This window comes from Arachis ipaensis, chromosome B06 (genome assembly GCF_000816755.2).
Source record: "Arachis ipaensis cultivar K30076 chromosome B06, Araip1.1, whole genome shotgun sequence".
Lineage (NCBI taxonomy): Eukaryota > Viridiplantae > Streptophyta > Magnoliopsida > Fabales > Fabaceae > Arachis > Arachis ipaensis.
In genome coordinates, this window is record NC_029790.2 from 117202881 (window position 1) to 117219599 (window position 16719).

The following is a 16719-nucleotide window of genomic DNA, read 5'->3' on the forward strand; positions in this document are numbered from 1 at the left end:
AATCACTTATAACAATTTCTAATACTTATAACATATTACTAAATTTCATAATAAATCAAATATATATAAGAATGCATACTAAAATTTAATAAAATCAAGTAAAAAAACATGTATGCTTACAAAATATATAAATATCGTCTCGTATGTATTTTTATAAAATTTTAAGTTTTTCACAAATCAATATTTATTTCAAAAATTCAAAAGTCACAATAATCAAATATTTTCAAACTCTAAAAATAATGCTTCAATTTAAATATTGATAATAATAATACACTTAAAAATAATTATAGACATAATATCCACTCACAACTTGGTTCTAAAGAATCGAAAGCAACTCTGAACGCGCCACCGAACTACCAATTGATGTCCAATAACTTTACAACTCTAAAAATATGACAATAATAATATTTGTTAACAATGTTGTCAATTAACAAAATTTTACTCAATTTGACAGAAGTCCCAAATTTTCTAACCCTAATAACCCTAATTCGGATTTATGATACCCAATAATATAGGGATGACAAAAATTGGAGATATAGCTAATTATTAAGTCAAAGAGTTACCTTGAAACCTCAGTAATAACTAAAACTCAAAAGTTGAATGCTTCCTTCACTCATTAAGTTGAAATTCCAAGATTTGGAGTTTTGAGAAAATGAGATTTTGAATAAATAGAGATAATGTAGAAAAGAAAAAGGAAGCAAAATGATGAAGGTGAGTTTGATGATATTGGGTGATTGGTTGCAAAAAGAAGAGATAAGGAAGAGATGAGAAAATGTAATTGGAAAGGAAAAGGAAGAGAGGATTTTAAAAGTTTTTTTGGAAAGAAATGAAAAAAAAAAAATAAAAGACAGAAGGGGGGACAAGGAATATTTAAGTGGGGGCATATGCCCCCCACGTGCTCGGCCTTTCTTCTTTTTTTTTCCCTCTCTCTTTTGGTTACTACATCATCCATGTTTAAGGCATAAAATAAACTTCCTTGTTCGATGCATTTGTATACCAAAAATATGCATCGATTGTGGAGACAAAATCCATGAAGCTTGATAATGTTTCTATGACAAATTTGTGATAACATCTTAACTTCGTTGTGGAAGCTCTTGTCAAAAGATGGATTTTGTGACTCTCTTAGGTGAACTTTCTTCAATGCAACGATTTTGCCACTTGGAAGTTGGGCTTTGTACACACTGCCATAAGCGCCAGTTCCTATGCAGTATCTGATATCAAAATCCTGTGTTGCTTCGATGATGTCTTCAAATGCAATTTTTCCATCATAGTTCTATACTTCTATGTGAAAAAAAAGTCTCCATTCTGTTTTTAACTTTGTTCAAATTTAACTTTGTTGGTGCATCGAATATAACATAATATGCCCACAAAAATGATAAGTAAGAAGCAACAAGTGATGGGAAGAGCAATTACAATTAGGTTGCTTAGTTTTTTTATTTTTTGAACTTGAACGGAAGAGTTAACAGACTTTGGAGTATTACCAATTAATCATTTTGCATGAAAACCTTGGCAACCTTCTAGATGCTCAAAAAAGTTAAATAACAAATTTATATGAGGTATAATTGTAAGTTTTATAAGTAAGGTACCTCTGAGATTATTGTAGCTAAAATCCAAATTTGATAAAGAAAATTCTCTCCAAGGAATATAAGGATTATCATTAATGGACAAAAAGGGTACATTACTACTGAAAAAATTGTAGCTCATGTCAAGTTCATCGTATAACCGATTTTTGAAGGAATATTTTCACTTAACACATTATTACTCAAGTCTACTTTTCCAAAACTCATGAAACAATTTAGTATCGGAGATGGGATCAATGCTTCTAACTTGTTATTTGATAGGTTTACGTGACAAAAAGAATCAAAATTTCTTATCTCTGATGGTATGTTTCCACCCAATTGATTGTTAGAAAGATGAACAGAGACTAAGTTCGTGAGCTGAAACAGCTTAGGTGGTATAACACCAGATATCATATTATGAGAAAGATACAAAGTGTGTAGGTTGATCAAATTCTAAAACTCTGAAGAAATGGAACCATTTATTTGATTGAATTATATGTATAATGAAAGGTTTAATATTTGTAATTGTTTCAAATTTTCTATTTCTATTGATATATGTCCTTCAATTTGATTTGAATTTAAGTAGAGATATGTCAAATTCTTTGATTGTCCCAAAGTAAAAGGAATTGAACCATTGAGTAAATTATGTGAAAAAATTAATGATATAAGATTACTCAAATTCCGTATTTGTAGTGGTATGAGACCTTAAATTTAATTTGAATCTAACTTAAGATATATCAAATTTTTCAATAGACCAAAAGTAGAAGGAATAATGCTACTAAGAGAATTGAAAGAAACATGAAAGAACTCAAGCTGGGTGAGATTTGAAAGTGTTGGATGCAGCTTACCATAAAGACTATTATTCGACAAAACAACATAAGAAAACTTTGTGAGAGTACCAATTTCTTTGAGAATACTTCCCGTAAGCCCCATTCCATCAAGACTCAGAGAAACCAAATTGGGGAAGGCCGTGAAGTTCAAGGTCTGAAGCCGCAATAATTTGGATTCATAATTCAATTCCCATCCGTAAATCCCTAAAACACTTCCAGCATCATTGCAATTGATGCCCCTCCAATCGCAATGGTTTGAGTCATTGGCGTGATGACTTCCCCACCAACCACTCTGACTGTCTTTCCGAATTATTGAAGGAAGACGAAGGCGGCTCCATGATAATGAGGTTGGGTGCATTTGGTGGAAATATCCTATAAGAGCCTACGGTAGAAAACAAAAGCACCACTGCTATAATAAGTAAAGCACAGTTACTACATTTTGCCACCATTTTATATATTGTTTTGTTCTCAAATTGAAAGAAGAGGCTTTTGTACATACAATGAGTTAGTGTGTATGTTTATATACCAATACCATGTATGCACAAACACGGCTTCATTGTGAAAAACAGTAGTCTTAGAAGATCAACCTATTTTGTGATTTGTAGTTATTAATTAGTTATCATTAATATTTTTAATAGTATAAAATTATATTTAATAGTGTAAAATTACACACTCTTTTTTTAATGGTTAAATATTAGTTAGATTTTAATAAAAGTGCTGGCGGTAAGGCTTTCTCTTTAGAAAATTATGCATTCACTTTCACTTTCAACTTTGGAAGCTTCCGGTCCAAAGAGATTGCACTGTTCTTGTGGAATCATAATGAACGTGTCAAATGGTCACTAAATAGCTATACTTGTGTAATAATGCACGTATATGCTACTGGTTCCTCTTAAAAACATGTTATAAAAATAGGGTCCACTCAACAATTTAGAATAAATACATTGACTGAAATTTTGTATCAAACTTGAGATCAGAGTTGTTATTAATTACAATATAGAAATGTCACAAAAAAATTCTCATTCTCTTAATAAGCAAGTGACATACACCTCTTTATCACTTATCCTCTTTATTATCTATTATTTTGCTGCATGTTTGAAGTCATTAATATTTTTTTTAAATCAATTTCAGTTTTTCCCAAATCAAATCCCTAACATCTCTCAATCACATTATTATCCATTAAAATGCAATAATTCTCTGCAAAAATTATAAAAATTAAATTAAAAATTTTTAACAATTTCTACTATACAACTTATATTTTACATATAGACTATTAAAAAATAAAACATAAAATATAAACAAAAATTAAAAAATAAATTTTTAAAAATAATTATTAACTCGTTATATTAAAATCAATAAATAAGCATACATATGAATATTAAATAAAAATATTAAAATAATTAAAATCATGACCTATTAGTGCACATATGAGATAATTTGAAAAATACAATAAGATAGTTTAAAATTTGATAATATTAATTATAAAAATTTATTAATTATAGACATCATATAGGTATGAAATTATGAATATTATGAGTACAAATTATTGATGTTATTAACATAAAATAATGGATGTTATATGTATGAATCTATAGATGTTATGAGTAAATTTATCAATTGAATAAATTAATTTAAGAATTTGATATTTTTTTAAATTCAATTATGATAAAATTTAAAAATATTTGTGTTAACTTTATAGTTACTTATGCAATAACTAAAAAATGATATGTATATGGATGTAATATCTAATGAACATGAATTTAATTTTAGATGTTAGTTGTATGTAATTATGGATGTTATGTATATGAACGTATGAATGTTATGCGTATGAATTTAGTTAGTACAATATAATGATAAATGCACATAAAAGCACAAAAAAAAAAAATTAAATCAGTTTATTATCATACCTCATCAAAACTAGTGTATTTTTCATATTTTTGAAAATTGGTTGACTGACAACAACCTCGTCGGGTGAGTCCATCTGTTGTGCAAATTCTTCATCAGCACCTTTTACCATAGGTACCGTATTAAGGTCGAATTCAAATGCCATACTATTTGTAATGATAAACGCGATTTCTTGTAAAATTCATTGGCTTATACACTATTGTGCTTGCAATTGTATTAGAGTCGTGATTTTTGAATGATCATAATTGAATTAATGGAAGGTATACATTACAAAGAATCAAGTGCAATTAAAATGCCTTAATGGAAATAAAGAATTAATGATTTTTTCGTATCTCCATTGATTGATATTAAATGCCTTAAGGAAAACAAAGAATCAAGTGCAATTAACTCTATTAATATATATTATCATTACCGTCCATTCTTATTATTATTATTATTAATATTTAATGTATTATTAAATATAAAAATTAAATTATAAAAAAGAATATTAAGTATTAATTACAAGAATAATAATAAGAAATATGATATTATAATTATTATGATTAATAAGTGGAGTTGATGAAAATATGATAAGTGGAATGATAAGAGAGTGGAATAAAAAATAAAATTGTTATTAAGTGATGTAAATAAAGTAAATTATGAAAATTTTTGGCTAATTATGACTAAAAATTTTTTGTTACCAAACTTTTTCTATTAATTAATTAGTTACACGACTTAAGTTAATTCTAATATTCTTCGACTATCATCTGCCACCTCAAACTCCTTACCATGCATTAGTTTAGCTCTCAAGTTGAAAATCTAAAATGGTAACTAATTTGTTGAGCTATGAAGCTTATGATTTATACTTTTTATAAATATGGTTTAAAACATAAAAAATAAAATAATTACTCACATAAAGACATCAGCATACAAAAATAATAAAAATATTGATGGGTATTATGTTAAAGAGTTTGGTCAATTATATTAAATTATCTAATAGTTTTTAATTATTATTTTTATATAAAAATATTTTCATATGAATAATCACTCAATAATAATAATAGGGTCCTATGACCTATCCCGTGTCTTGCAAAGTCTTCTATACTCATCTTGCAAGTCTTCGGGCAACTTAACCGTAACAATTACTTGGTTGCATGTATGAACATGATATGACCACATATGCATAAGAGTCCCGCTAGGGAGACAATGAAATATGTATACAATGGCTATAATGGGCTGTTTATTAGGCCCAATTAAAATTAAAACAGAAAATTAACCCATCAATAACCCTAATTTCCTTTGGCTATTTAATTTTCCACACCACCCAATTTCTGATATTTTCACTTTTTCCCCAAAATCCCAATCCTTTTGGTTGTCGCCGTTTACCTTCCCCACCAAAACCCTCCCAATCGCTGCACAGACCTGCGACCACCCAAACCCGTGTGCGCCGCAAGCTTCAACCGCGGAGGTGACCCGTGAACGCAAGTGACCTCATCGTTGCCCTCAAGCACGGCGCCCAGTTGCTGCTGAACATCCCGCCGTCACTGCAACCGAGCCCTTGTGCGTTACGCCTCCGACCAGAACTGCAGCCAAGGGAGTCCTCACCGCCGAACCGAGCAGCTGCACAACTCTCCCTGCACTGGCGCCGTCATCCCCGTAGCAGCGGAGCATCCGACCCTGGGAAAACAGCCGCCTGCTCATCAACGGTTCACCGGAAACACAACGAATATCATGACCAGAATAATCCTAACCATCCAAGGTAAGTGGGTCGAGTTGTTCATTATTCGAATGGTAATCGCTGTTGCATGTTGTACTATAGATAGATTTTGTTGATGATATGAATGATTAACCATGGTGAGAAAGCAGTAGGTACGATTTTAGTATCACAGAGCCTGTGGAGTATGTAGTTAGTTTAAGTTGTTGCAATTCATGATGATTTAACTTTAGCGGGGGAAAGGTCGAAAAAGTTTGGTGATCTTGTTTATATAGCAGTTAAATTTAAAATTTTTTTTCTCTTTCCGCATGGACCATGTGCATGCAATGTGACGTAAACTGGCTGACCATTGTTGAATTTTGGTTGATATTTGTTGGATGGTTACTTCAGTAGGATATTGGATGGTTAGTCTTGCAATTTTTCTATAGTTTGGACAATTTCCGAATCATACTATTTTGCTCGTCACTGTAGCCAAAGAATTACCTGAACTTTTGTTATTGGTTTGTAATAAAAGTAAAATAATTTTCTTATCAGGCCTAGACCGTTAGATTTTTAACCCCGGATGACAAAATTGCATTTAAGAGACTTTAATAAGGTGATATCTGTTATATGGATATAAGGAAAGGGTTGATGGCCTTGCGGTGCATCTTTGTGTTATGTTGTTTTGTGCAAACCAAATATGATTATGCTTTTATTTATTGTCTTTAACTCATGCTCCCAGCTACATGAGCTGGATAACTACAAAATATTATCTATTTTTTGTGTGTGTGCCTCAGGAAGCATTAAAACAACCTCACTATCCTAGCTTCAAGGTTTCTACAAGACAGGCATCCTTAATTGCTAGGAGGTGAATTGATTTGGTTTAGTGTTCCTTAGATATTAATTTTCACAATATTTATATTGGTTTATACGACTTTACATCACGATGTCCACTTTCTATTTTTCTGTACATATTAAGTTGTTTGAAGTCTTTTTAGAATTAGCGTGAATCATGTATCTTTCATCTTTGATCCAACCTATTGGTAAACAGTTTAGGGCATCAACTGAAACGCGTGCTAGGAAGAGGAATGAAACCTTAAATGTGTCTTTTGTGCATTTTATACTGTGTAAACACTCTTCTTTATTATGTGATTGAATTGTTGGTCCTTATCATAGGTGCGGGGGATATTTAATTGGATGGGTACATCAGTATGTAAAGTGGCCATCGGTATTGATAGATGATGTTAACGCAGAAAAATTGGGAGAATTTGATTTCAATGACCGTGAATGATATGTTGATGTTATTATGTTGAAGGCCACTTTGAAAACACTTAATGTAAATGCTATTTTGATGTTAATATGTTATGTTCCAGCTTATTTTTTCTTTTGATTTTTGCATGATTTTTGCTTGTTAAGTAAACATTTCCTTTCTATATGCTCAATTCGGAGGACATCTGAACTCGGTACCTAAGTTGTGAATCATTTATTCGCATGCCCTTTTGTGAAGGGTAAAATTTATTTCTGTAGCTGCCAAGTTGATGGATTGTGTGAAAGTAGTTTACATTGATTATTGGTGTGGTTGTAATTGACGGCTGTGCTCCTCCTCTTGGTTTGTTAGTAATATTCGTAAGCAATTTGGATGGTCGCTTTAATAGGGTATTGGATGGTTGGTGTATCTGATAGAAATTGACCATAGTTATTTGGATAATTACTTAAGTTTGTGGTTGGACAGTTGGATTTCGTATTTGCTGCCATGTCTTCATGAATTAATTTTTTTATCTTAATTATAGATGGTTACAAAAGAGAAATTTTGAGGTTTGATATTTATATATCTTCCATAACATAGCAGATATAAGAAAAAGGCTATAATCTTTGAGGCCCATATTTTCTTATCTGCCTCGATACATCAGTGTTATATTCTCGTGCCATATAGCTCCAATAATTAAGGTTACATCAATTGGAATGTAATATTATGCTATTATTTACGTTATTTGGTTGCAAGTCACCTACCTCTTTTGTAAGAGTTAACGAGTTAGATTTCAGGGGAACTATTGTGTGAGTAAATTATCACGGTGCTCAAACAAACCAATCTCTATACCGGTCGAACACAAACTCAGATGAGTAAAAAGGTATCACATTGATTACATGAATAAATGAACATATTTGGTTATCTTTTTGGCCGTTATTTTGATCCTTTCTTGTTTTGCTCAACAGAAACTAGTCGCGACGCGATGCTCACTTGCTACATTAACTTGTTTACCCACTTGGAACGACATAATGAGCAGGCTAAGTTGGCCAAGATTGACGCCATTGGATTTGATTTCCTGCGTCGGGTACCACAATGGCATGTGAAGCAGAGCATCATGCTCCAACTAGCTAGGGCCTATGACGTGGAGACAAACACTCTCAAGGTCGACGCAGGGGACATTCGCATTATCGCCGAACTTATCGGCAATGTATTCGGCATACCTTCGCGAGGTTAGTGGAAGTTATGTAAGATGTAAAAATTCCCCTATGTGGTTATGCTTTTTCCATTGTTGACACGTACTGATTGTGGTAAACTGTTTCGTTTCGCGTAGGGGATCCAATCCCGGAAGAGAGTTTCAGAAGAAAACTACTACCCAACTGCGGGACTTTGTCTTTGCCTGTCCAATGGAGACCGAGCAATAGAGGATAACCTTTAGAAGATACTTTATCATGGTTGTTTTGAAGATGTTTCTTAACCCCACAAGCCAGCAGACTATTTCTCCGTGGCACCTCCCTCCGATATTGGAGGTCTCGAACCCAAGAAGATTTCATTGGCCGTATCAGATATTAAAGTGGCTACGAGACGCAATAAGAAAATTCCAAGACGAGAACCGGAAAACATGCGGCGGGTGCATGTTCGTGTTGCTTGTATTGCAAATAAATTAAGTAAATTTAAAAACCATGTACGGCTTTAGGTGTAAGTCCTAATATTTAAGTTACTTGTGTATAGGTTTTGTACTTTCAGCGCTTAAAGCATGGTCCATTGCGTGCATGTCAAGTACCCGAGCCTTGGATTGTTGAATGGACCACTAATGAACTTGATAAGAAGGCCGACCATGTTATTTCACAAGTTCAATCTCTACGAATCTCTTTTTTATAATCTAGTTGAACACAAATGCAATTGGAGGTTCACGTTTTTTTTCATCTCTTTGTTGTCCCATGTTGAACACACAGGGTTGCATAGTCAACAATGCAAAGAAAGAGATAAAAAAAAAGAAGAAACAGTCTTCTAGTAAAGCAATTAACGAGAAAGAAAGGTGTAAAAAGCCCCTCAAGGACCCTGACCAATCTCCATCTACCCAAGGCAAGACTACATCTCAGCCAAGCTATAAGGAGGCGAATAAAGTGATCTACTTTCTTTATGATAGATCGTGCGCTCATTTAATTGGATCTTTACTTATGTGATAGGATGGTTGATCCTTATCATAGAATTTGCGGTTACAAAATTGGAAAGTTACTTCAGTACCTGGCTGCATGATTGCTTTTGATATATGATGTGTATAAATGAAAACTTGGGAGACCTGACTTCAATGACCGTGAATGCTATTTACATGTTTTTATATTGAAGGCTTGTTTGAATACATTTGTCGTGTCTTAATTTTCTTAAGTTTTTATTTGGGTTGAGTTTGTTAGGTAAACAGATTCATTTAAGATGCTCAAATTAGGTTTTGATCTGAACTGGATAGATAACTTATGATTTATTTATTTGGATGGCTTTTTATGCATGAAAGAATTGCTTTTTGGGGCTGCCAAGTTGTTGGATTGTGTGAAAATAGTTTTCATTGATGATTGGTGTGGTTGTAATTGAGGGTGTACTGCTCCACGTAGTACGTTTATATTTTTCGTAAGCTATTTGGATGTTCACTTTAGTAGGGCTTTGGATGGTTAGTTTTTATGATAGATAGTGAGTTTTTTCTGTTGGGTTTGTATAATTGAAAGGTAATTTTAGTATGTGATCGAATGGTCGGTTTTCATAGATGATGTTTAAACAGGAAAATTGAGAGAGTTGTTTGGAGTGGTCGGTTTTGTTTTTTTATTTGGATTGTGTTTGTTATGTAAACAAATGCATTTAAGATGTTCAAAGGGGTTATGTTCTGAACTGGATTGCTAATTTGTGATTCATTTTTGTTAGTATTTTCATGCATCCGTCTTTATCTTTGTACATTCCTTCATTGTCTGCTGTGCAACATGCTGTGATGTGCATGTAGTTGTTAATAACGCAGAAGATGTGCTTGGTTAATTACCATTAGTTGTGTTATTATTATGTGTGTTTATTTCTTCATGCAAATGATGATATCTATGATGAAGAGTTTCAGTATTTTTGAATATACACCACAGGAATCCAGGCCTGGTACGAGGAGAAAATTGCCTATCCGCAGAAGCCGATCTAGAAGCGACACCAAAAAAGCAATTACAAGAGAAATTGTCCAGGAAGCAAGGCTGCACCGTTGGTAGTCCCGAACTCTCTGATGATGAGGACAACGTGCCGCTTGCTAGAAGGATACGATTATTTGAACAGCAGCGTCCGCCACATGATGTAAAACAAGCAGAGCCCGCATTCAAGAGCAAGAACAAAGGTCCTCAAGAAGAAAACACTGACCACAAGGATGCATCTCCACACACGCCGCCAGCAGCACATGTCCAACTCAGTGACTATGATTTTGACCGGTAATTGGTTTCTGGCTTACCTTGTTGTATGTTTCTCTTTTTTATTTTTCATATCCAGCCTTGTGATTTGCCGTCTAGCTAGTCATAACCTGTCGTTTTAGCTAACTTCATGTCGCATTCATTTGCAACGAATTCGACATCTCGATCGTGAATTTGAGCAAGTACTCAATAATGTTAAACAGGGGCGCGAAACAAAGACCATAATCATGCAGCCCCTACAAACGGTGTTGCCAAACAAATTAAGCTACCATACACCGAGTCCAGGGAGACCTAGCTTTTCACTCGGTTTAACTCAGCTTAAAAAAGACTCCAACCCTTCCCGATACATTCAATTCATCCAAGCCTAAGAAATATAAAGTTGGGGGAGACTAAGGAGAAACAAATCAGAACATGGATAGTTAACTCGTACAAAGATAAAGACGGATGCATGAAAATACTAACAAAAATGAATCACAAATTAGCAATCCAGTTCAGAACATAACCCCTTTAAACATCTTAAATGCATCTGTTTACATAACAAACACAATCCAAATAAAAAAACAAAACCGACCATTCCAAACAACTCCTAATTTTCCTGTTTAAACATCATCTATGAAAACCGATCATTCGATTACATACTAAAGTTACCTTCCAATTATACAAACTCAACAGAAAAAACTCACTATCTATCATAAAAACCAACCATCCAAAGCCCTAATAAAGTGAACATCCAAAACCTTACTAAAGTGAACATCCAAATGGCTTACGAAAAATATAAACGTACTACGTGGAGCAGCACAACCCTCAATTACAATCACACCAATCATCAATGAAAACTATTTTCACACAATCCAACAACTTGGCAGCCCCATAAAACAATTCTTTCATACATAAAAAGCCATCCAAATAAATAAATCATAAGTTATCTATTCAGTTCAGATCAAAACCTAATTTGAGCATCTTAAATGCATCTGTTTACCTAACAAACTCAACCCAAATAAAAACTTAAGAAAATTAAAACACGACAAATGTATTCAAACAAGCCTTCAACATAAAAACATGTAAATAGCATTCACAGTCATTGAAGTCAGGTCTCCCAAGTTTTCATTTATACACATCATATATCAAAAGCAACCATGCAGCCAGGTACTGAAGTAACTTTCCAATTTTGTAACCGCAAATTCTATGATAAGGATCAACCATCCTATCACATAAGTAAGGATCAAATTAAATGAATGCACGATCTATCATAAAGAAAGTATATCACCTTATCCGCCTCCTTATAGCTTGACTGAGATATAGTCTTGCCTTGGGTAGACGGAGATTGGTCAAAGTCCTTGCGGGGCCTTTTACACCTTCCTTTCTCGTTAACTGGTTTACTAGAAGACTGTTTCTTCTTTTTTTTTCTCTTTATTTGCGTTGTTGACTATTCAACCCTGTGTGTTCAACATGGGACAACAAAGAGATGAAAAAAAACGTGAACCTCCAATTGCATTTGTGTTCAACTAGATTATAAAAAAGAGATTCGTAGAGATTGAACCTGTGAAATAACATGGCTGGCCTTCTTATCAAGTTCATTAGTGGTCCATTCAACAATCTAAGGTTCGGATACTTGACATGCATGCAATGGACCATGCTTTAAGCGCTGAAAGTACAAAACATATATACAAGTAACTTAAATATTAGGACTTACACCTAAAGCCGTACATGGTTTTTAAATTTACGTAATTTATTTGCAATACCAGCAACACGAACATGCACCCGCCGCATGTTTCTCGGTTCTCGTCTTGGAATTTCCTTATCGCATCTCGCAGCCATTTTAATATCTGATACGGCCAATGAAATCTTCTTGGGTTCGAGACATCCAATATCGGAGGGAGGTGCCATGGAGAAATAGTCTACTGGCTTGTGGGGTTAAGAAACATCTTCAAAACAACCATGCTAAAGTATCTTCTAAAGGTCATCCTCTGTTGCTCGGTCTCCATTGGACAGGCAAAGACAGTCTCGTAGTTGGGTAGTAGTTTTCTTCTGAAACTCTCTCTTAATTGCCAAATGCGATGCATTTTTTTCTGCAGTTCCGAGATTGGGTCCCCTACGCGAAACGAAACAGTTTACCACAATTAGTACGTGTCAACAACGGAAAAAGCATAACCACGCAGGAGAATTTTCACATCTTACATAACTTCCACTAACCTCGCGAAGGTATGCCGAATACATTGCCGATAAGTTCGGCGGTAATGCGAATGTCCCCTGCGTCGACTCTGAGAGTGTTTGTCTTCACGTCATAGGCCTTAGCTAGTTGGAGCATGATGCTCTGCTTCACATGCCATTGTGGTACCCGGTGCAGAAAATCAAATCCAATGGCCTCAATCTCGGCCAACTTAGCCTGCTCATTATGTCGTTCCAAGTGGGTAAACAAGTTGTTAATGTAGCAAGGTGAGCATCGTGTCTCGACTAGTTTCTGTTGAGCAAAATAAGAAAGGATCAGAATAACGACAAAAAAGATAACCAAATATGTTCATTTATTCATGTAATCAATGTGATACCTTTTTACCCATCTGTGTTTTTGTTCGATTGGTTTGTTTGAGAACCATGATAATTTACTCACGCAATAATTCCCTTGAAATCTAACTCGTTAACTCTTACAAAAGAGGCAGGTGACCTGCAACCAAATAACGTAAATAATAGCATAATATTACATTCCAATTAATGTAACATTAATTATTGGACCTATATGGCACGAGAATATAACACTGATGTATCGAGGCAGATAAGAAAATATGGGCCTCAAAGATTATAGCCTTTTTCTTATATTTGCTATGTTATGGAAGATATATAAAGATCAAACCTCAAAATTTTCCTTTTGTAACCATCTATAATTAAGATAAAAAACTAATTCATGAAGACATGGCAGCAAATACGAAATCCAACTGTCCGACCACAAACTTAAGTAATTATCCAAATAACTATGGGCAATTTATATCAGATGCACCAACCATCCAATACCCTATTAAAACGACCATCCAAATTGCTTACGAATATTACTAACAAAACAAGAGGAGGAGCACAGCCGTCAATTACAACCACATCAATAATCAATGTAAACTACTTTCACACAATCCATCAACTTGGCAGCTACAGAAATCAATTTTACCCTTCACAAAAGGGCATGCGAATAAATGATTCACAACTTAGGTACCGAGTTCAAATGTCCTCCGAATTGAGCATATAGAAAGGAAATATTTACTTAACAAGCAAAAATCATGCAAAAATCAAAAGAAAAAATAAGCTGGAACATAACATATTAACATCAAAATAGCATTTACATTAAGTGTTTTCAAAGTGGCCTTCAACATAATAACATCAACATATCATTCACGGTCATTGAAATCAAATTCTCCCAATTTTCCTGCGTTAACATCATCTATCAATACCGATGGCCACTATACATACTGATGTACCCATCCAATTAAATATCCCCAGCACCTATGATAAGGACCAACAATTCAATCACATAATAAAAAAGTGTTTACACAGTATAAAATGCACAAAAGACACATTTAAGGTTTCATTCCTCTTCCTAGCACGAGTTTCAGTTGATGCCCTAAACTGTTTACCAATAGATTGGATCAAAGATGAAAAATACATGATTCACGCTGAATCTAAAAAGGCTTCAAACAACTTAATTTGTACAAAAAAATAGAAAGTGGACATCATGATGTAAAGTCATATAAACCAATATAAATGTTGTGAAATTTAATATCTAAGGAAAACTAAACCAAATTGATTCACCTCCTAGCAATTAAGGATGCCTGTCTTGTAGAAACCTTGAAGCTGGGATAGTGAAGTTGTTTTAATGCTTCCTGAGGCACACACAAAAAAAAATAGATAATATTTTGTAGTTATCCAGCTCATGTAGCTGGGAGCATGAGTTAAAGACAATAAATAAAAACATAATCATATTTGGTTTGCACAAAACAGCATAACACAAAGATGCACCGCAAGGCCATCAATCCTTTCCTTATATCCATATAACAGATATTAACTTGTTAGAGACTCCTAAATGCAATTTTGTCGTCCGGGGTTAAAAATCTAACGGTCTAGGCCTAATAAGAAAATTATTTTACTTTTATTACAAACCAATAACAAATAGTTCAGGTAATTCTTTGGCTACAGTGACAAGAGCAAAATAGTCAGATTTGGAAATTGTCCAAACTATAGAAAAATTGCAAGACTAACAATCCAATATCCTACTGAAGTAACCATCCAACAAATATCAACCAAATTTTAACAATGGTCAGCCAGTTTACGTCACATTGCATGCACATGGTCCACGCGGAAAGAGAAAAAAAATTTTAATTTAACTGCTATATAAACAAGATCACCAAACTTTTTCGACATTTCCCGCGCTAAAGTTAAATCATCATGAATTGCAACAACCTAAACTAACTACATACTCCACAGGCTCTGTGATACTAAAATCGCACCTACTGCTTTCTCACCATGGTTAATCACTCATATCATCAACAAAATCTATCTACAGTACAACATGCAACAGCGATTACCATTCGAATAATGAACAACTCGACCCACTTACCTTGGATGGTTAGGATTATTCCGGTCATGATGTTCGTTGTTTCCGGTGAACCGTTGATGAGCAGGCAGCTGTTTTCCCAGGGTTGGATGCTCCGCTGCTACGCGGACGACGGCGCCAGCGCGGGGAGAGTTGTGCAGCTGCTCGGTTCGGCAGTGAGGACTCCCTTGGCTGCAGTTCTGGTCGGAGGCGTAGCGCGGAAGGGCTCGGTTGCAACTTGCAAGGGCTCGGTTGCAGTGACGGTGGGATGTTCAGCAACAACCAGGCGTCGTACTTGAGGGCAACAATGAGGACGCTTGCGTTCACAGGTCGCCTTCCGCGGTTGAAGCTTGCGGCGCACACGGGTCTGGGTGATCGCAGGTCTGTGCAGCGATTGGGAGGGTTTTGGTGGGGGAGGCAAACGGCGACAACCAAAAGGATTGGGATTTTGAGGAAAAAGAGAAAATATCAGAAATTGGGTGGTGTGGGAAATTAAACAGCCAAAGGAGATTAAGGTTATTGATGGGTTAGTTTTCTATTTTAATTTTAATTGGCCCTAATAAACAGCCCATTGTAGCCATTATATACATATTTCATTGTCTCCCTAGCGGGACTCATGCATAAATAGTGGAGAGGTTACTTTCTATGATGTAGCATTTATGTTTGTGGAAATTCAAGATAGAAAGAAATGAACATGTAAAGTGGGCCCGTTAGAATTGAAGCACTTTGATTATTATAAATTAATGCCATTAATTTAAAAACTACTTAATACTCACTCTTCTAGTTAAATAAGTGTAAAAAATTTCAATTTCACTTTATATATACAACAATCTAAAGACAGAATCTTAATTGAAGCTCAAATCCATGTGGAATTAGTTCTTGATGTATGCTTGGAGATACTTCAAAAAACCAAAAAGAAAAAAGGAAAAAAATAAGAAAAGGTTGCCATTTGCCAAAGAGGAATAACTTATTTTAACTATCTTAAACTCTTAATACCATTTCCTACAAAATCTGACTCTTACTTTGTCCATTCCTCACATTACGCATCAAATTTATTTCCAGTTCATGGATAAAGTTAGTCATAAAGCTAATAAAGTTGAGTTACCAAAAAGGGCTTCATATTGATTTGATTAACAAAATTGAAAAGAAAATATGAAGAACGTGTGAGATGGGGATATAGAATCTCTACATGAGAAAATGTTTAGCTTGACTCTGATTTTTATTCTATCTTTTCCTGCAATTTCTTGTTAAGTCACTTTAACAACATTATGCATCAGTTGAAATTTGAAAAAAAAAAGTTATATAAAACTATGTAATAATACGTTAATTGGAAGTTAAAATGTGATTCTACCAAAATATTTATAATTACTTATTAGAACTGGATCTTGAGCAAATTCATCCATCTATAACTGATAATTATGTTGTGTTCTCCTTAATGAATTTGCAACCTCTCTCCTTCATCCTGTAGTATACTCCAATTTTAGGACAATATGCTAAAATTTTAACTCA

The 16719-nt window shown here is 34.2% G+C and overlaps 1 protein-coding gene and 1 long non-coding RNA gene across 9 annotated transcripts in view; one reads left to right on the top strand and one right to left on the bottom strand.

Annotated features, from left to right (window-relative positions):
* LOC110263508 overlaps positions 125-16719 on the top strand; it is a 24930-nt gene continuing 8335 nt past the window's right edge. The window contains exons 1-3 of the long non-coding RNA XR_002349291.1: positions 125-136; positions 14472-14479; positions 16286-16288. This is a non-coding gene — a long non-coding RNA (uncharacterized LOC110263508). The remainder of the gene's footprint in view (positions 137-14471; positions 14480-16285; positions 16289-16719) is intronic.
* The window catches only part of LOC107604847 (hemK methyltransferase family member 2), an 11158-nt gene continuing 6483 nt past the window's right edge, over positions 12045-16719 (bottom strand). For 4 of the 8 annotated variants that reach the window (XM_016306549.2, XM_016306550.2, XM_021104864.1 and 1 more), the window contains 6 exons: positions 14430-14500; positions 13184-13299; positions 12831-13098; positions 12380-12729; positions 12178-12282; positions 12045-12073 (listed from right to left, as the gene is read on the bottom strand). In XM_016306549.2, the coding sequence (XP_016162035.1) occupies positions 13242-13299; positions 14430-14500 (129 nt within the window). In that variant the 3' untranslated portion in view covers positions 12045-12073; positions 12178-12282; positions 12380-12729; positions 12831-13098; positions 13184-13241. Of the gene's footprint in view, positions 12074-12177; positions 12283-12379; positions 12730-12830; positions 13099-13183; positions 13300-13884; positions 14124-14429; positions 14501-15234; positions 15594-16387; positions 16673-16719 lie in introns of those variants that run through there. The other 4 variants (XM_016306554.2, XM_016306553.2, XM_021104865.1 and 1 more) reach the window with 3 other exon arrangements.